The 22179-nt window shown below is 39.6% G+C and overlaps 1 protein-coding gene across 1 annotated transcript in view; it reads left to right on the plus strand.

The window, feature by feature from the left end:
- Positions 1-19829, plus strand: part of ZPLD1 (zona pellucida like domain containing 1) — a 51711-nt gene extending 31882 nt beyond the window's left edge. Inside the window, exons 6-11 of the mRNA XM_060770683.2 lie at positions 2613-2710; positions 4547-4627; positions 6543-6714; positions 9256-9364; positions 12604-12633; positions 17672-19829. Of these exons, the coding sequence (XP_060626666.2) occupies positions 2613-2710; positions 4547-4627; positions 6543-6714; positions 9256-9364; positions 12604-12633; positions 17672-17850 (669 nt within the window). The 3' untranslated portion in view covers positions 17851-19829. The remainder of the gene's footprint in view (positions 1-2612; positions 2711-4546; positions 4628-6542; positions 6715-9255; positions 9365-12603; positions 12634-17671) is intronic.
- Positions 19830-22179: the final 2350 nt, after the last annotated feature.

Raw genomic sequence — 22179 nt, forward strand, 5'->3', positions numbered from 1 at the left:
ATACTTTTAGAGCTGAGTGCACTCTTTGCCGGAGGCCCAGAGGTGGGTAGACTGAAGGTGTTGTTTAACTCCCATACTATTTTGCTAACAAATGATTAATGGCCTAAATTAATATTGCAAATGCCATTATTTGATATGTAATTTAATTAACATTTGACAATTTTTATACACCAGAATTTAATCAAAATTAGAACCAGGCACAGAGGACAGGAAAATGGTTTAGGAAAAACCTACTACAGGAAGCAAATAATAAGATGATATTAGCTATGGAGGCAAGAAACAACTGCAAGCATGGAGTGGAATGGGAATATCTGTCAGTATCTTCTGTGTTAAGACTTGGATGAAAAAGAACCATTTTCCGCCATTTTGGGGGTTCTTTAGAAGGTTGTTATGGCAAGGAGACCTAAACATCCACAAATTTAGGGCTGGTTTTTGCCCCTCTCAATTTTTCATACCCAAGGGGTTCCAAATGTCTAAATATTATATCCATTAGATAATTCAGCTGGCCATTTTGCTCCATTTTACTGCCTTTCCAACTGGATTTTTTCAATTCAATTTAAGAAAATAGACCTTCTCACAGTCCTAAAATGTGTCACGGGTGAAACTGGGATTAAATAGCTGACTGACTGTACCTCTTAGAGCAGTATTTCTCAACTGTCCTAATGCTGCTACCCTTAATACAGTTCCACATGTTGTGGTGACCCCCCACCAACGATGGAATTGAACCAATCGTGGCACATAAAACTCCCATGACCAACAGAAAATACTGGAAGAGTTTGGTGGACATTGACCTTGAGTTTTGGAGTTATAGGTCACTTAAATCCAGTGAGCACTGTAGACCCAAACAATGATGAATCTGGAGCAAACTTTGCATAGATATTCAATATGTCCAAATGTGAACACTGGTGGAGTTTGGGGAAAATAGACCCTGACATTTGGGAATTGTAGTTGCTGGGATTTATAGTTCACCTACAATCAAAGAACATTCTGAACCCCACTAACAATAGAATTGGACCAAACTTCCCGCACAGAACCCCATGTCTTGAAGGGACTCGCTGGTGCAAGCCTCCCTCCAGCCTCGCACACTTTCCCTCACCTGCACATGCACACCATGCTGCCATGTGCCTATTCTCCCCTCCCCACTTGGAATCTCAGAAACAGCCCTCCCCTTGGCTGAGAGACCGTCAATCGCAGTTGAGAAGGGCTTTTGGTGGGAGGATTCACCATATGTTTCCAAAAACGAAGAGAAGGACAGGCGGAAAGATCTTCAGCCTTCCCTACCAAAGGGGTTCCTAAGACCATCAGAAATATTATGTTTTCTGATGGTCTTCGTTGACCCCTCTGAAACACCCTCATGACCCCCAAGAGGTCCCCACCCCCAGGTTGAAAAATACTGTCTTAGAGGCAAGGGCAATTGACAATTTTGAGGCCATATTTATGGGATGGATAGGAGGTCACAGGCAAGCTAGGAACAATTGTTGTGGTTCAGGGTTCTTCATACATTTCATAAACTACACTTTGTCCCCTTCTGTTACTTGGAAGTATGTCCCACTGAATAAACGTAAGCATGTCTAGGATTTGCAATGTAAGCATAATCAGTATTCATTTGTCAGTGGATTTAGTACCTAAATCCCATAGGTTTTGCTCTGAACTCCAGGAGGTTTCAAGTTATTTTGGAAAAGAAGAGAACAACAGAATGAAAAGTACTACTGAGTTGCTAACATTTAAAATGATATACGAAATTCTCCCCCTTCCCCATATTAATCTGAGTGTTTTGCCAGGATAAAAATGCGGAGTGGCTAGATTATTTCCTAGTCATATATCATGGTTAGCATTTTTTTATTCCTTGTAAATTATCTGGTAGCATTTGCAATTGCCATATACTTTTCTAATAGCATAGACCTTGATACAAACTGGCATCCTTTCTCCCTTGTAATCTATGACATTATTAAACATAGTTCACTTTAAGTGCATGTGGTCACCTTGAATTACATTGACGTGCAGATCCAGTTTTATGTAGTCTTTAATACGTAATGGGAATTGGTAAATTTAAAGCTAGTCTGGTGCATGTCCTATTCATTTCTGAATGACCCTAGAGAATGAGCATTTTCCTCATGGATTGTACCTCCCATCAAATCCAACCAATCAGTGCCAAATATGGGTTTGGAAATTTGGCATACTGCTTCTTTGCTGTAAAGTAGCCAAGGATTTGCAGGATATAGCTACAGAGTGAAGGGATTCTACTCTATTATTTTCCCCCAAAAACATTTTATTTTAAAGCAGTTTTTATTTCATCAAGCAGGGCTGGCAGTGAAGGAAAGAGTTTGAAAGAGTAATGTAGAAGAAAAGGGGTAGATAGGAACAATGACTTAAGCCACTACAGTATGTTCCTACATTAATTGCAAAGAGAAAATGATGTCCTGTTTTCCCAGATTTTGCCATGTTTCTGAAATGCAGCAGTGGAATAGACACTAAATGCATCTTCTCTGAAGTAAAAGTTTGGAACAGAGAATTTATCACCTGCATACTTCCAGTGACTAAATTTGCCAGAGAATAAATATTGAAGTTGTTCAGCAGCAGACTACCAATAAACCTGGTATTTGTTTTTCTAGGATTCTACCTACAGCCAACAACTGATCATCCCTAGTATAGGGTTACCTTTGAAAACAAAAGTTTTTGCAGCTGTGAGAGCAACAAATCTTGATGGAAGGTACGGTACATAACATGGTTAATTTTCCTTAATATGTTTGTGAATCTATACCTCTGCACCAGTTCCATTCATATATATCGGTGGTTTCCAACCTTTTTTTGACCAGGGACCACTTGACCAGGGACCACTTGATCAGGAATCACTTTGACCAGGGACCACTCTCCAACATTAGTATCAAACAGGTTACGAATCAGTTTTTGGTCAACTTTAGATATGGTTTGGGGTGCTAATTCAAAAAATTGCATTGGATAGACCACATCAGCTCTAGTTTCTGATACAGAATATATGCCATGATCAGCAACAGGGAAGGAGTGTCAGGCACCGTAAAGAGTGAAAATGAAATAAAAATAAATAAATAAAGAGGAAGTCTTGTGGACCAGATTTTCGTCCTTGTGGCTCACTGGTGAAGTTACCTTACACTAAGTTAGACAGGACTGAGCAATAAAACTCCTGTCAGCTCCAGCTCCCCATGCGGGGACATGAGAGAAGCCTCCCCAAAAGGATGGTAGAATATCAAAAACATCCAGGTGGCTTCTGGGCAACATCCTTGCAGACGGCCAATTTTCTCAAACCAGAAGTGTCTTGCAGTTTCACAAGTCGCTCCTGACTCAAACAACAACAAAAAAACCTAAGAACATTATGCCATTTGGTCTTATCTTTCTGGCGGTGGCTCTCCAGGAAGTTTGGCAAAATTCTCCCTCCTATCTGACTCTTCACTGTGGGCATCTTCTCCATAGATATAGCTATGTATGAAAAATGTGGGAACATATATTATATGAAAACATCACTGCCATTCTTAGATTGCCAATTCTTAGTGTTAGGTTTCGACAGAAGAAAGACCAACTTTTCAATTCTTTAATGAGTTTATCTTTGAAGTATAGAAATAGGAAAAACATGCAAAATGAAATGACATTGACCATCATTTAATTTCCAGGTTTAAATGTGCATAAATTCTACCAATGTCAAAGCTTTTTCTAATAGAAAATCCAGCCCAGAAGGCAACCTGAATTTGATTGAACTGTGGGGCATATTGTATATGCATATGTGCATGTATAATAATAACAGATGGTTGATGACTTTCCAAGGTATGTTTGGGAATAAGAATCCTAGTGACACACTGCAAAGAGTTTTGTACAGTAATGAAGTCATGTTGCTTTCTGCCATGTGCTTTAGAGGCAGAGCATGACACAGATGATTTAAATCCTCTACTAAAGTATTATAAAATCTACAATGAGGTGTGCTTGCTGTGGTGAACCATCACTAAAGCAGGTTGCATAGATGGGAGAGCTACACATATATTTTCTTGCTCCACCTATTACAGTCCCTCTCGTTTAACCATAAAGGTGGGAGCATCAAGCAAAACAACACCTTTTGCTCTTTATAATTGTGGAATCTGTATTGAGTGGGGAAGGCTAGGGGCATATCTGCACTTCAAATTAATGCAGTTTGACATCACTTTAACTGCCATGGCTCAATGTTATGGAATCATGAGAGGTGAAGTTTTACAAGCCTTGTCTGTCAAAAAGTCTGGTGCCAAACTACAAGTCGCAGGATTCCATAGTATTGAGCCATGGTACTTCAAGTGGTTTCAAACTGCATTATTTCTATCGTGCAGAGGCACCCTAGATCTCCATATCTGTTATATAGCATTAATTGTTGGTTATAGTGTTAATAACATTGAAAAGGGAAAAAATTCTGAGCATAGGGAAATTTGTTTATTTGTTCACTTATTATAGAAGATAATTGTTCATATTACAGTTATCAGCAAGCATTTTCAGTTCACCTGAATATATTGAATTCAACTTATCTTTTAACTGTTTATTTTTTATTGCACAGATGGAATGTTTTGATGGACTACTGCTATACAACTCCATCTGGAAATCCAAATGATGATTTGAGATATGATCTCTTCTTTAGGTAGGCATGTTCTAAATATATGTTTCTGCTGTGATGGGATTATATGGATTAATATATTAATTATTTTCAAAATGAATACAAAAATTCCCAGTTTAAACAATGCTTTGGTTAAATGCAATTCTTTACAGTGGGGAAAATAGATACCAATACAAGTAACCCTCAGAGAAAGACTGAGTCCTTCTGCATCAGTGCAAAAATCGGAGCCCCCGGTGGCACAGTGGGTTAAACCTTGTGGGTTAAACCTTGTGTTTAACCCACAGTACTGAAGACCAACAGGTTGTAGGTTCAAATCCGGGGAGAGTGTGGATGACCTCTTTCTGTTAGCTCCAGCTCCCCATGTGGGAACATGAGAGAAGCCTTCCACAAGGATGATAAAACATCAAAAACATCCGGGCGTCCCCTGGGCAACGTCCTTGCAGACGGCTAATTCTCTCACACCAGAAGAAACTTGCAGTTTCTCAAATTGCTTCTGACATACCGTATTTATGCAAATTTAAGTAACACTTTTTTGGCTAAATAATCATGCCAAAATTGGGATGGGGTCCCAATGGGACAGATATGGTTTTTAATTGTCCATCCTTGCTCTAGACCAGTGATCTCAAAGTATGCTCTACAGAGCCCTTGGAGTTCTGCTAAGCATACTGGAGGGCTCAGTGTTTCCCTCCCCCTCCCTCCAATCTTTCCCTCTTTCTTGCTCCTTCCCTACCTCCCTTGACTTTTCCTGTATCTCCCTAGTCCCCTAAAGCCTTTTCCCTCACCTCCTTGTTAAGTTTATGTTGGTCAAAAAGTTTGCCCATGCCTGATATATATACATTATATATAAATATCTCTTGGGATGCCATGAGAAACTTTTGCTTCAAAAAGGACTCCGTGTCTGAAAAGGTTTGAGAACCCCTGATCTAGACTATTGATGTATATCTATTGATGTATATTTTTAGAAAGAACTTGAAGACCTGGCTGTTCCGATGTGCCTTTCCAGATTAGGAATCTCCAATAACAAGTCCCAGAAGCACTTTAGTAGAACTAAGATTGCTGCACACTGCACACTGCACTTACCCTATAATCCTTACATACCTCCTGTCACATCAGCACTTTTAATCTTGCACCCATTACTCTGGCCCGGCCCAGTTTTATAGTGTCTTGATGTATTATTTATTGCTTGTTGTTAATATTGCTTTAACTGTTTCTTATTTGCTTTAGGTGTTGTATTGTTGTGTTGTGTTTTGAGGCCTTGGCCTATGTAAGCCGCATCGAGTCCTTCGGGAGATGCTAGCAGGGTACAAATAAAGATAATAATAATAATAATAATAATAATAATAATAATAATAATAATAATAATATCCTTGCTTGTCTCATTCTTGTGATAATATAGCTTTCCCCCTTGCCTGAAAGATGGTCCCAATTAGACAACAGTACAAATAGCTTTACTCACTCTTAAGCTAAATTGTTTCAGGACAATATTTATCAACAACTAACATTGATAGAAATTAAACAATAGAGGAGGATAGTTCAAATATTGTGTTGCTTCTTGGATGAAGAATATGGTGCAGTAGCATATGAAATGGTATCAAATGATAATTCCACATAACATTTGAAGTTGTGTATCAAATTTATAGGCCACAAATACAATAAAATAGAGCATACAAAATCTGAACATTTTTTTTGAAAAAACATTTATATTTATATCATTCTTTCTTCATGGAACAGAAGTGGCCATTCATCTAGGCATTGTCAAAATCTAGACCAATTTAGGTTCATTAAGGCTACATAATCTTGGATGATGCCATGCAGGGAAACACTTATCTCTAAACATGATTCTATATTTTCTAGCATTTATGACTCTGTTATCTGCTTATGTGAGGCTCTGCAGTCTTGGAAATAGAAAAAATAATAATCCTCATTTCTCTTCCTTCAGCTGTGACAAAGACCCTCAGACAACCATAATTGAAAATGGGAAGAGTCAGATGGGCCGGTTTTCCTTCGAGGTGTTCCGCTTTGTGAAGCACAAGAACCAGAAAATGTCCACAGTTTTTCTTCATTGTGTGACAAAGCTGTGCAGAGCTGATGACTGCCCCTTTCTTGCTCCTGTAGGTTTTCGATTGTTTTGGTAATACTGCAATTGGAGTTCAATGGGGAAGGGGTTTTCTCTTTTCTTTCACTCTGTGTAGACATGAGACAAAAACTGAAACATCTACTCTAATTAGTCGCACACTTACACAATTTTGCACAATTATGGTGTAAATATTCTGCCAATAAAACTATGCTACACCTGTCCTGAAAACCATACTTTTTGCACCATTTAGCTGTTTCCCCTCCCACCAGCCATTTAGTGGAGAGCAAACAGGGGATGGAATTGGAGAAATGTCTGGCTATGTACGGTGGCAGAAGTACCAAACATGCTTCTCCATTCACTCTTCCCTCACTTTTCACCAACCATTGAATGGCCATGGTGAAGACTCTCACAATGAAATGACAAGTCCTGGGTTGGGTGAAGAACTTTGGTCATTGCTGATGGGGGAACAGAATACCAGCCTCTTCAATGAAACAAAAAAGAGAAAAATAGATTCTGGCATATATTTTACTTACGTATGTCAATAACAGGATGCCAGTGTAATTGGCATTGCTTAGGCATGTCTTTTTAATTTGGTAGTTACAGTAAAGGCATGGGACAAAGTGTAGCAATCTGTCAGGACTTGATTGTGCCCTAAGTGATTCTTTCCAGTACCAGTGAACTTTCTTGAAAGCAAAACCGTGTCTATTGTAGATTAATAATTTCATATAAGGCTTCTTGAAATGTTCAAAGTGTAAAATCTTTACACACAAGGAGGGAGAGCACCTTCTTTCCATCGTATGTCATGTGGAGAGGATATCTTTCTGGAAATTCAAGCAGGAAATTGCAGAAATAATATGTCTAGATATAGGATGATCTGTGTGGCAGATTGAGGACTTCATCACATTGAGCTTGACAAAATGAGGGAAAGTGGGGGAAAGGGTGGGGTTTCATCAGGTTCTGTCGTTATACAAGATGAAAAATTTACTCAATCCCATCATGCTAATTTTGCCTCCTCTAGCTTCTAACTCAACAATTTGTTTAATTCCCATCACATGGGCAGGCGATGACTCCTCCCATTTTAAGGATAGCAGCACACTTTTTAAAACAGGCATCCTTTAATGCAGCCCTGCCTTCAAACTCCTTCAACTGAAACAGAAGCACCTTTCTTAAGGTGGCACTGGGGTAATTTGTACTCAACCCTCTTCCACTGAAACAGAAGTACCTTTCTTAAGGTGGAACTGGGGTTGTTTGCACTTGAGAACCTTGACTGAAACAGAAGCACCCTCTTAAGGCAGCACTTTCCCTGGGGTTGTTTGCACTGAGATTTCCTCCAATTGTCCCTCTAGGGTTTCAATTATTTATCTTTTTTAAAAAAAATCACCCCAGAAGTGGTTTTAAATTAACTCTCATCTTTCTCAGAGCCTTGCATTAGCGAACGTAGGAAGTAGTTTTAAATTAACCCTTTCCCCAAGCCTCTGCATTGTTGATCTGGGGAAATGGGCATTTTGGCTCCTCCCACACACACAGTGTCATAATTTTATTTACAAGTGGGCAGCAAAAGTAGGCAACAGTGATTAACATCACACTGAGAAATTGGCGATTTGGCGCATGTCTGTGCAGGGAATTTAAAAGTAAGTCACTTGCCAATCGACTCAGAAATCGTTGGAAAAACCAACACTTTAGAAACTGCAAGATACATCACCCCCACAGTTGAAGCTTGTGTCATATGAAGGGCATAGTGGGTTGCTCTTTCTCAAATGTGTAGAAATGCTGATTTTATTGTGTGTGTGATGAAGTTATGAGTTAGCACACTTCCAATCCTTGTTCTCATATATACAAGTTACATGTGACTGGAATGCCTGAAGAAGGATATAAGTCCTATTCAAGCATTTGTCTGAACATGGGGAAGGATAAAACTAGGGACAGGGATGTGATGTGTGTATATGTGTGTACACAGGAGTGCAGTGGCAATATTTCAATCTTCCTTTTATCCTCCCTGCATTTTGGGCAATTGTTTCAACAGTCTAAAGTCCGAGAAGATTGTGAGAACTTGCAATGCAGGAAATACACAGATTGAGCATACCTGTAGATAATCATTTCATCCTTTCACCAAAATTATGCGGAGCAAATGTGTTTTAGAAGTGTGGAAACTCTATGGTCTTTTGGTCAAATATCCTATGGAACCCCGGGAATGTCTCTTGGACCTTAGCTACCACTATTATTTGGACTGAAACAAAATTATGCAACCCCAGACCTGCAATCTTTAAAAATTCAGAGCAGCCACATATGCTTGTTGTTTTTTTGGGTACCCCCAAAACAGCAAAAACCCCTTCTCTAAATGAGTTATGCAACATTGCTTATAGTTGCAAAATGGTGCCTAGAACAATTGGCTGCAGCTCCCTAGAGCAACTAAAAATAATCTGGTATGGTCCTCTAGGTTTATGGGCATTCCCTCCCCTGATTTAGAGCAGATACACTTTCATTAGAGCCCTGGAAGATCATGTATTATACAACATCTAGGATGGAAATGACCCACTCCATTCAGACCTCCGTACTGTTTTGGTCATCTCTCCAGATTTGTAGCAACAGAAAAAGAAGAGACGTGGCAAAAATAACCACTTGGAGCCCTCAGAGCACATCTGGAAGTGCGGTCATCTCTGCTGGACCCATCATAACCAGAACTGGTAAGAATATGATTATCATGGCCTGATTTCGATGACACAGTCAAAAGTTTTCTTCTTTTTGGGATAGCATCCAGTTGGTTTGAAAGCTTGGGCATTCAAACCTGATTTTCATTCCCAATCTGAGTGGACAGTGGGAATGCAATTGTAGGTTTTGCACCCATAATTCACATTACATAATTATATTGATATGATTGAAGTTTAGCTCCCAAGAAAACAGCCTATGGTGTTTCCAATTTGCAGAGGCGCTACAATTCTCTTGCAGAACATTCTAAATGCCAGAATGTAACCATGACAGCTAAACTGGAACACAGCTATAATGATTCAATGAGAAGCGGCCATGTTTTAGTTGACCTATGGGCTTAAGTGCCCTCTTATTTTTCAGTCCCCTGACCACTTCCCCCAGAACACTCTTCCAGGTATGTCCCCCACAGATATATTATATCCTCTACAGATAGATAGACAGGTATCTCAGAACTGGAAATTGCTTACACTGGGAGTCCTCAGAAGAAATTTGTATCCTTCCCATTCTTCAGATGGTTTTATATGGAGGGACTGATGCACTCTATGAGGATTTCTTTGGGTTGAAAAAATTATACTTTGGAACATTCCTATCTTTTCTGTTCCTTGTGTTTGGGCCAGGCTTGTCACAGCTTCTTTCCACATGCCAAAGGGAAATTTTAAAAGCAAAGAACCAGCTATATTTACTTAAACATGCCATGGGCTCTTCATGGTCGCTTTTTCACTGACTGCTAGATTGAGCCCACTTGGCAGTTGACAGGGACTTCCTCAGCTACCTTGAGGTTGGCAGAGAGTTCTACTATCTAGATGCACTGAACATGTGTTCAGTGTAGCTGGGCAACCACCTGAAATGTCACCCCCCATTTCTGTGTCATGACTGTTACCAGCTGCAATACTTTCACTTACTTGGTCCTTGAGGTGCACTGGCTGATTTCAAACAGTGTGTTGTTTACTAAGGCAGTTAGGGAGAGGACAGCCCCCCTCTTCTCTCACCCAGCCTTTCCAGACATTGTATGTATCTCTGTTGTGGTTGGGAACAGGCGCAATATGGGGAGAGGAGACAGGAGGGGACTGCCATCCTGCATTCATGGCCCACTTTAGCCTGGGGACTGTGGGATGGCTGTTAAACCAGCTGTCACCATTTTCATTTAGGTCCTAATTCAGGGTCCATAACTTCAGGAGACAACTATGATCCTGGATAAGTAGTTGGGTTTACCTCCAAGTTATCTTAACCCAGGGCAAAGCCATGTTAAGATACCTTCTCCCGGGTTAAACCGGATCAACCCCATGCAGCTGATCCCTCCTCACACCTAAATGGTCAGTGTAGATGTTCCCCAAGTGATTCTAGACTCTAACTGTGAAGGCTTTGCATTTTCACAGGGAGCCTGCATGCATACAAAAACCTTCCACCTTCAAAAAGCTCCATCCAGAATGTGGACAGTATGGTGCCAGTTATGGGTATATTAGAAGATTTGAGGCCAGTGAATGTTTCTCTGATTTCCCCTCATGCATGATGAGGAAAGGCTTGAACAGGATTTAAGGCACATAGACACTTACTTTATTGCCATGTTTAGAGTGTCAGGATTTATTTCTCAAATGAGAATGGCTTGTACATTTTGAAATTTACTGTTGATTACAAAAGTTCAATTTCTGAAGTGGATGTTTGGCATATGGTAATTCATTTCTTCACTTCCTTATTTGTTCTTCATCTGTCAAAGTTTAAGCTGTCAAATTATATTACTGTCACAGTACATTTAAGTTGTCCCTGTCACATTATGCGGGTGTTGCAATTAATATCTTGCCAAAAAATAATAAAAAAATCAGGATTAGAACTGCATATTATTCCTGACTCATATTCTCTCTTCAAGTAGGAATAGTTGAAACAATCAATAGGTTGGTGTTCAGTCATCAATTGTGCTTGTTTTGTAAGAGGAGAAAAAAAAACACTTTATAGCCAATGTCCAGAAATGATCCAGTTCCTTAAAGAGGAAAGGGGATTGAGATAGGATATAGATGAAGAGAAAAGGCAAAGCAGGGAAACTGGGACCGGGCTGCGGGGCATTAAATCACTACTGAACAAGAGGTCATGAGTTTGAAGCCAGCCCAGATCGGAGTGAGTGCCTGACCATTAATAGTCTACCTTGCTATTGACCTATGCAACCTGAAAGACAGTTGCATCTGTCAAGTAGGAAATTTAGGTACCGTTTTATGTGGGGAAGCTAATTTAACTAATTTACGACACCATAAAACTTTCCAGCAGTATGTGTAAGAATGAGGAAGTACTCCATCAAGGACTTGGTGTCACAAGTAGATGATGAAGTAGCAACTCCCACTGTGGCTGGAATCGAGCATACCCTCATGAAACTGGAAAGCTGGAATGTTAAATTCCCTCTGTGTCTATCTATATATGTTGTATGTCTAATGACATCAAATATTTGCCATGTATATGTGCATTGTAATCTGCTCTGAGTCCCCTGCATGGTGAGAAGGACGGAATATAAATACTGTAAATAAATAAATAAATAAATAAATAGGACATTGTGGTCCAAATTTCAGTATTGTTGAATGAAACTTTTTGAAAGATAGCTACAAACTATTTCCAGAATAAATTAATTTGGGGAAATGTCTGCTAAATCTGAAAGTAATTGATCTATGATTGTCAAGACTTTAATATGCAGGGCAATCCTAAACAGGTCTACATCAAAATAAGTTTCATTGAATTCAACTAGGTTTACTCCCAGGACGTGTGTATGAATCATAGAATCATAGAATCATAGAATCAAAGAGTTGGAAGAGACCTCATGGGCCATCCAGTCCAACCCCCTGCCAAGAAGCAGGAATATTGCATTCAAATCACCCCTGACAAATGGCCATCCAGCCTCTGCTTAAAAGCTTCCAAAGAAGGAGCCTCCACCACACTCCGGGGCAGAGAGTTCCACTGCTGAACGGCTCTCACAGTCAGGAAGTTCTTCCTAATGTTCAGATGGAATCTCCTCTCTTGTAGTTTGAAGCCATTGTTCCGCGTCCTAGTCTCCAAGGAAGCAGAAAACAAGCTTGCTCCCTCCTCCCTGTGGCTTCCTCTCACATGAGACCTGATTCTAACCAATGCAGTTACAAACTATCCATCTGAAATAGCTGAATGTGTCCAACATGAAAGAAAAAAGAGGCTATGGAAAAAGTGTCTTCAAATTACAACATATCTATTTTTATCTTTTACACAGATGAGACTCCAACCAATAATTCACAACTTGGTAAGTTGTTATTGGAATTGCAAACTACTCTTTTTAGAAAAGGAATATTTGAATTTTACACCAGTGACTACTGGAACGATTTGGATTTAATCTGATATGTTGCAGTATTTTTCAATCATTTGCAGCAAGAAAGTAAATGGTAAATGTTGAACATCCAATTAAATTCCTATGGCCATCTTTGATAAGCTTAACAGATTCCACTCTTCAAAATGGATCTGACATTTAAAAAGCCAGTTGCAGGCCAGTTGATACTATTGTGACGTGACATAGGTCATTTCTCATGTACGTCTGCAAACTTTCTGTAAGAGATTGTAAAACAGAGAGAGCAAAGAGGGAGTTTGCTATTTATTTATTTATTTATTTATTTGGTATGCTTGTATACCGCCAATATCTCAGCCTGAGCGGCGACTCATTGCGGTTTACAACATGTTAAAATATACAATGTTAAAAAATACAATTCACTTAAGCATATAAAAATTAAAATTAAGAATACATACAAAAAACATACGCAGTATTGGGCCACCAATACAGATCGGGACATCTCATAGTTAAAATCGTCATCCAATTCGTTGTCTTGATTCCTAATCCATGGTCAGATAAAACATCACGACGAAGGTCAATTGAAGACTTGCTCAAACTGTAATGCTGTAGTATTAAGGAAGAAGGCATTTAGCAATTAATTGGGGGCAAGAGCCAGCCAAAGTTATGCATTCTAAGTACCACTAATGACATTTGCGGTGGTGGGGATTAACTGTGCCGCTCTCTCAAATCAGAATCAATAGAGCACAGCAATCAATTCTAGAACCAATAAGATGGCACAATCCTAATCACCTTGGGGGCAGGAGAGAGAGAGATTGCAGCAGTGCCACTGCCCTATTCAGAGTCTTAAAATCATAGAAACACAAGAGTTGGAATAGACCACAGTGGCCATCCAGTCTAGCTCCATTCTGCCAGTCTACACAGAGTAGCCACTGAAATCCATAATGGTGTGGACAATTTCAACAGAAAGGATGAAACCATGAAAATGAACTAAATCTGGCTACTAGTATTCAAAAACTAAAATCATAACAGTAAATAAAGAACAATACTCAAAAATAGGGGAACTCTTGAGAAGAAACAATCAGAGATAGCTAATCACCTCTCAACAAAGGATTTCCCCAGGCAGTAAGAAGCCACACCTTGAAACTTCTAGGCCATTAAATGCCAAACATTTAATGCCAAACATTAATCCAAAAGTACAAATTGGATTAATTCAGAATGGCAGGTGGCCAATTGAAACATTCAAACCTACCTCAAACAGACATTCCAAAGATATATAAACCCAATTTTCCTAGTTTCCAACAGACCCTACAATGTCATAGGTGCAGGTGAAACCTCAGGAGAGAATGCTTCTGGAACATGGCCATACAGTCCAAAAAACTTACAACAACCCAATAAAAGGATTCCTGACAGATGGCCATCCAGCCTTTTTAATAACCTTCAGAGAAGGAGATGGCAACAAACTCTGTGGTTGATGTACAGTGGCTAGTGTGGAAGAAAGAAAGGCAAGATTTTCAAAAACATTTTCCTTCCACTTAACCTAAGGGAAGGCAATGGACTATTCTATATCCAACAAATTTTGACTTCCAGTGGGTAGTTAGGGAAATGGAACAAAATAAGAAAATGGCTCTACACCTAAGAATTCTAACCCTTCCCTCAGTGCAATTTTCCTTGAGCCCCCACATTTCTTTTCTTATTTTTAATTTAATTTTATTTATTATACAAACTATTTACACAATCAACTAATAGAGGCTTACATAATTCTTGCTAAATCCTGTCTAGATCTAGCTAGCTGGAAATAGGCCCTGGCCAAGTTGAAATTGAACTTGATTTCTAAAGCATGCAACATATTTCTCACATATCTACAGTATTCAGAGGATCAAGTCTAGAGTGGTCTAGAGGACAGAGATTTACTCAAGACTGACCATGGCCATAACTTCCATCTTGGAAGCTGATGCATTAAATATTAGATGAAACAAATATGGGCCAATGAATAGGAAGAAGTATTTTCGTGACACACACACACACACACACACACACGCACACACTATAGATAGCTAGAGCAGTCTCTACCATGGCTCACACTTGGGAATCTGAGCAACATATAAGGTTAGGAATGAACACTAAGAGCCTTTACATTTCTAATGTTGCAGAAACCTCAAAGTTCAGTTGAGCGTTTAGAAATATAGTTTGGGAATTCAAAAGAAGATACAAGTGCAGTTTTCAAACCAATGGAAACACAGAAGATATGAGGCTTCCACCTATGGCCCTTCCTTCCATATCTTCCAACTATTCTAATTTGGCAGAGACAGTCCCAATTAATGTTCTGCTGCTTTAAAAATGTCTCCATTTCTCAGTCCTCTTCATACTCTCCCCATTCTCTGCTTATTCTTACAAAAATTAAGCTTATTTTTACAAAGTGAGTTAAAAGTACAAATTGGATTAATTCAGCATGGCAGAGAGGACATGAGGGAATAGTACCTTGCCCTTCCCAACAGGTTAAAGAAAACTTCTGCATCCCATTCTAGCTTGTGTGTGCCTCCTTATTAATAACTTCTGCCAAGTTGACTACACTCTGGCCACAATTGTCCTGGTTTTAATTTGTAAAGTGCTAGAGAGTATGTTCTTCCTATCTATGGATCTCCTATTCCAGCTGTAGAAAGTATTCTGTGATCCCAGTTTCCTTCCCAGAGAGTATAGGAGTCCCTCTATAACTGTGAGTAAAAGGGATCTTAAATATAGAGTGTTGAGTGGTTTCTGGGCTGTATGGTTGTGTTCTAGCAGCATTTTCTCCTGATGTTTTGCCTGCATCTCTGGCTGGCATTTTCAAAGGATGCCAGCCACAGATGCATATGGAAAGTCAGGAGAAAATAGGTTGTTGTAGGTTTTTCGGGCTGTATGGCCATGTTCCAGAAGCATTCTCTCCTGATGTTTTACCTGCATCTATGGCAGGCATCCTCAGAGGTTGTGAGGTCTATTGGAAACTAGGAAAATTGGGTTTATATATCCGTGGAAAGTCCAGAGTGCGAGAAAGAACTCTTTGTTGGAGCTAGGTGTGAATGTTTCAATTGGCCACCTTGATTAGCATTTGATGGCCTGACAGTTTTTAGGTGTGTCTTGTTAGTGTCTGGGGGAATCCTTTGTTGAGAGGTGATTAGCTGTTCCTGATTTTTTCTTGTTGGGGGATCCCCTGTGTTTGAGTTTTGTTCTTTATTTCCTGTTTTAATTTTAGAGTTGTTTTAAATACTGGTAGCCAGATTTTATTCATTTTCATGGTTCTTTCTTTCTGTTGAAATTGTCCGCATGCTTGTGGATTTCAATGGCTTCTCTGTGTAGCCTGACATGATAGTTGTTAGAGTGGTCCAGCATTTCTGTGTTCTCAAATAATATGCTGTGTCCAGGTTGGTTCATCAGGTGCTCTGCTATGGCTGACTTCTCTGGTTGAAGTAATCTGTAGAGCCGTTCATGTTCCTTGATTTGTGTTTGGGCAATGCTGCATTTGGTGGTCCCTTTCTAGACTTGTCCACAGCTGCATGGCAGGCCCTTAGCGAGGGGGGGGGGGTAGGGGTTCAACCTCCCCCCAAAAGTTTCAGATTTTTTTTTAAACCTGGTTTACTCATGAATTTAACTGGTTAACCAAATCCCCATGCTAAGTCTATGAGATGCAAAAAATCAAGAGTCCCTCCAGAACTGAAAGCACTATCTCAAGCAAATATTAGCAATTTATTCACACTGTCATTACTTGCAGTAATAGCCGATGTAGTTGTTCTGGTACAGCTGTACCAAGAGCTCCAACTTTATTTGCTTTGTATTAAATGTTTGCTTGCAGTCCCAGGTTTCAGGGACTCTGCAGATAGGTGGCTTCTTTGGTTGCAGTCATAGGGCAAGTCACCTGTCCATCATTGTTAAGTTTTGGTTCCGCCCCTTGCTCAGGGCAATTGGGAAGGGAAGGGAGCCATTTTTAGTTAGTCTCAGCAAGGTAAGCTTATGTATAGGATGTGTGCAAGCTTCCCCTGTACAAAAGCTTCAACCCTTAAGACCTTCCGGGGGAGAAAGGTCTGTCTCCAAAGAATTTCCAGGAAAACAGCCCTAAAGACCAAAGAACTCCAGCTGGAGAACAGCTACTGCCTTGCTGGTAGGTCCACTTGGTGTTCGAGACGCAGTTCAACCCGGTAGCAGAGCCCATATCAGTAAGGGTTAGATTACAGTCAACCTGGGAGAAGTTAAAACGGGGATTTTCCTTTAAAGAAGAAGTTATTGAAGACAGTTGCCTGTCCTTCGTGGGCAAGATTAGGAATTCACCAGTTGCCCAAAAGCTTGGAATCATTTGCTTAACTTTACTGAAGACAAGAGAAGTTTCTGTTTGATTGTTCATTAATAAAAGACTTTGTTGTACTTCTCAAGTCATCTAAAGACTGTTTGTGGTGGAAACCTCTGAGAATTTCTCTTTAGGTCCCCTGGCTTCCCGCTGGGCAAAGGTTGCACATCCTGTTCTAAAGACAATTCTTTACAGGCCCAGCGTGCAACAGAACAGTAGTGAAGCAACCAAGTTGGGGAGGGGGGATGTTGAATGCTCTCATTCAGGAGGCCAGACTTGGTGGAGGTGGTTGACAAGGGCAGAGCTGCAGGCTATTGAAGGCTGCTCTGCCCTCTGCTGTGCTCTTTGCTTCAGCGTGAGCTAGGAGGCAGGTTTCAACCCCCCCCCCCTGCGCAATTTTCAACCCCCCCCCCCAAAATTTCAACCCCTCCCGAAATTTTTTTCTGGCTACGGCCCTGCTGCATGGTAAACTCCTGAAGAAATGAGAGGATCCCTCTTGTCTTCAGAAGAAAATGCCATTAGCACATGGCCATGCAGCCCGGGAACCACAAACCACTCCAGTGATTCTGGCCATGAAAGCCTTCAACAATACATTGAACTTAAATATCTTCAGCTGGATCATTCCCAGAGTTTGTATAATAATATTGTAACACAGATCTTTTCAATTTCTTTTCTTTGTAGGCAATCCAAATGGATCTTCTTTCCAGCTCAATTCTGTCACCAGTGCGTTGATTTCAGGAATAGTAATTTTGGGAATTATGAGCACCGTCTTCCTCACATTTTCCCTCCTCCTCCTCCACAGAAAGTGGCCCAGCAGTAGTCCAGTTTTGAGTGGTGTACGAAACCCTGTTTTTAACTAGAAAGAACAAATCAATGGGACATTCTCTGTGGGATTGCCAAGAAATGTATTTTCTTTGAAGTGTCACCAAGGCAGCATTCTGCCACTTTCAGATTCCAGCTAGTCTTACTTGTAGTTTTATACATGGTATTGTATAGATAATAAGCAGTAAAGATGATGGCGGCTCTTTTTCATTTATGTTTATGGTTATGTGAGTGATTGAGCTATTTGACATTTGCCAACAGGATTACAGATAATTGAAGTGGTTTCAAACATCCAAGTGGCATCATAAAGGGTTTTTTTTTTTAAAAAAGCTTCAGGCAAAAAATAAGCTTGAATCAAAAACAACCTCCAAATATATCCATATTATACAAACATGACTGCTATAAAAGACCCATAGTTAATATGCCCCTTTGAATGGGGGCAACCTCTGTGTTTATTTCCATTTTTTGACAATTTTATACATTTTATTCCATTCTTTATGAATTCTGGTACTTGAAGCACATAGTTTTCATTTTCTACTGCACTGCAGAAAAGAGCAGCAAATAGTTCAAAATAATCATAATGAGTAGTTATAGTTTTTAATTGCTTGGGAAATATAATCAAATGGGATGGGGTGAATGTTACTCTGTTTTAGGTTGAGTTCATATTGTGAAAGGAATGACAATAATGGACATATGACTGACTTGTGTTTAATCATATTTTTCCTAAGCCAAAATGTTTTGTGTTGCAAATTTAGGATTGAACTGAAACTATTCAACGTCCTAGAAATGCATTTGGCAGTGTTGAAAAGCATCCACTCATTTGAGATGTATTGCTGGAAAAGAGTCACCTATTTAATTTATTCAAATTGCCCCTTGCTCTTTCTTTGAATTGAATTTCTTTAGCCATAATTATTTCTATCATCTCATAGCAAAATCCAGTTTCCTGTGTTGTGGGGAAGGAACTCACTTTTCTGGCTCCCTTCTCCTTGGCAGCCCTCACAGCCCCACAAATGCAAATTTAGGGGAGTAGGTGGACTCTTTTGAGTGGAGAGGGTTGTGGATAGAAATAGGAAAAAGCTTACATTAAATTAATGGGAGGTAGTCCTACTCCACTCACAGTCCCCTTCCAAAGTTTTGCAAACTTATTCCTGGAACAGTTGTTATATGCAAAAGCATTATTTTCCCATAAAATCCATGGCGGTTTTTTGAGTGGGGAAGGGGTACAAATTATTTTTTGGTGCAAAGGCCCCTGAAATGCAAAAAAGTCTTTGGGTGGTTTCTGAATGGGGAGTTTCAGTGTACTGAGGCTCCATTTTTCACTGAAGGGAAGAAAAAGGTGTAAATATTATTTACACCTGTACTTCACACATTCACACATTGAAAAGGGTCCTGCAAATTTGGCTGAACACCTGAAATTCTTGAGAGTTGAGTTCAATTTGATTAGGTGTGTACATCTGAATGTGGTTGGAGAGCTTTGCAAATGGTGCATTGACGTGAAAGTTTAACAGCTGGGCACACAGGGGCATTTGGAGGCATGAGTTACATGTATGTGCACTTCCTTCTTCCCATTTGAACTATTTGTATATGCAAGTGAACATTTGCATAGGGCTTTTTGTAACTAGCTAACCATTCAATGCTTGGTAGGCCTTCAGTAGAAGAAGATATATTAACTTTATGCTTAGTTTTTACCCCACCTTTAGGATGAAGGACAGTTCACAAAGCCCACTAGAGGAAAATATTTTCCCAAATGCCTTCAAGTATTTGTGAGGCTTCAGGGACACTTTGGGTCTCATTCAAATTATGATGAAGTAATTGAAAGGTGTTTATACTAGAACACATACTTTCTACAGCATATTTATGGCTGCAAACTGTATGAAGTTGTCTGCACTATTAAAAATGCAAAACCCTTAGAAAAAAATCAAGTTAATTTTCAGGTAATTTTTAAAGCCTCCCCTCTGATGATCAAACAGTTATGGATGTTTGGATTTTACATCAACTAGAAGTACCCCCCCCCCCAAAGTAGACCTTTTATATTGTTTTAAAGTTTAAAGTGCATTATGTTTCATATCTACTTTTTCTTCCCACTTACAATTAGCCATATGATACCGTGACCAGACATATAAAACTGATATGTAATTCAGCTATGTCAGGGTTATTTAGAAAAAGTGGGATTAATGACAAGTGACTTGTTCTTTGTTTTTGTTACTTCCAAGTTTTGGTTGTATTTTATTATGGTAAGCCAAAAGCCAGAATTCTATTTAAGTATAATTCTGGTTTATGCCAATGTTAGTAGGTTTTATAGACTTGCATAAGAGGTTTTTCAATACCTTCCTTAAAGAGACAGTTCTCTTTTGCCCTGCAGTGAAATGACACATGTCTGCCTTCTCTGACCTAGAAAATCACTGGAGTGGACTGGTGTGCACGACCAATAAGAATGTGAGGGGAGAAACCTATTTGAGAAGTATGTAACCTGTGTCTTCCCAACATATTTTGTTTCACCCCTTCTACAGGAAGGGATGTTTGTCCCAAGAGATGTTGTTTTGATTGTTAAATAACATTAGCAATGGCCACTTAGATATATATGTACAGCTCACCAAAATATGTATGGTTATATTATATTGACAATAAACAAAGCTGCATAATGCAGAACATATAATGGGATATAGTTGGATGCTGATTTTATCTGCCAGATGCTATCATTTTGGGTTTGTGATCATCACTACATTGAGCGAACAGAATTGCTCCTGTACATATTGCTTCAGGCAATATATTTTTGGCATTGTTCAGTTTCCTGAGTTAATCATGTCTATATGTTTTTAAATCTGAAAACCTATGCAAATATCAGGGTTATTTCACTAACACACTCAAACAATTCATATCACGTCAGTCTAGAACTCTAAATGGTCCATAAACATCCTGCTTGCTGCAGTATCCGTGCTTTCACAGCAAAGGACCAGCCCTGCCATTACATGGAGAGAGGCAACCACCTCAGGTGCCAGGGGATGGTAGATATGGCAAAAGAAAAGGTTGCCTTGTTGTCGGTCCAGTTCGATTTATACTTGTTCTGCCACAGGCGCCAAAGTGCCATGGGTTGGCCCAGTTTCACAGGTACTGTGTTTGGTTTTCTCCAGTCTTAATACCTCAAACATATTTTTGCACTTCAGGGTTTAGGTCTGATGATATGTAAAACATGATTGTTTAATAAAACAATGACAAAAATCAGATAAATGTTTGTGTGAGCCCTTTGTTCAACATTCACCAATATGGATTTTGCTGCAGATCTTGTTATGGTAGCAGGTTGTAATGAATCTTCAGGCTGATGAGTCCCCCACTCCTTTTTGCTATTCCCAAGCTGCCTGTTTTCCTTTATGTTTTATATTTATATCCATTTGTTTTTGTTTTTAAATGTTGGAATATTGCTAATGCACTAGCAATATTGTTTTTACTAATACTGCTGCTTCTGCTACTAAACAGCAATAGTGTGAAAAGGTGGGATTCCAAGGATTTGCACAAACACACCTGTAGAACCATGGATTGACAAGTCAGCGTAAGTGGGCTACTGAAGAAAGCTGCCAAAGTGAAACTGCTTAACTCTGATATGTATCCATTAGCAATGATAATGTGGCTATAGAGCAGTGGTGGTCAACCTTCTGAATGCCACGACCCCTTAATACAGTTCTTGACTTTGTGGTGACCCCAACCATAAAATTATTTTTGTTGCTACTTCATAACTGTAATTTTGCTGCTGTTATGAATCATAATGTAAATATCTGATATGCAGGATGTATTTTCATTCACTGGACCAAAATTGGCACAAATACCCGATACATCCGAATTTGAATACTGATGGGGTAGGGGGAGGATTGATTTTGTTATTTGGAAGTTGCAGTTGCTGGGATTTATAGTTCACTTACAATCAAAAAGCATTCTGAACTCCACCAACAATGGGATTGAACCAAACTTGGCACACAGAACTCCCATGACAGAAAATACTGGAAGAGTTTAGTGGGCATTGACCTTGAGTTTTGGATTTGCAGTTCACCTACATCCAGAGAGCACTGTGGATTCAAACAATGATGGATCTGGAGCACACTTGGCACAACTACGCAATATGCCCAAATGTTAACACTAGTGGAGTTTGGGGAAAATAGACCTTGGCATTTGGAAGATGTAGCTGCTGGGATTTTATAGTTCGCCTACAATCAAAGAACATTCTGAACTCCACCAATGATATATTGGGCCAAACTTCACACACAGAACTCCATGACCAACAGAAAATGTGTTTTCTGATGTTCTTTGGGTGACCCCTCTGACACTCCCTCATGACCCCTCAGGAATTTTGACCCCCAGGTTGAGAAATGCTGCTA

Source organism: Anolis sagrei, chromosome 3 (assembly GCF_037176765.1).
Source record: "Anolis sagrei isolate rAnoSag1 chromosome 3, rAnoSag1.mat, whole genome shotgun sequence".
In the NCBI taxonomy this organism is placed as follows: Eukaryota; Metazoa; Chordata; class Lepidosauria; order Squamata; family Dactyloidae; genus Anolis; species Anolis sagrei.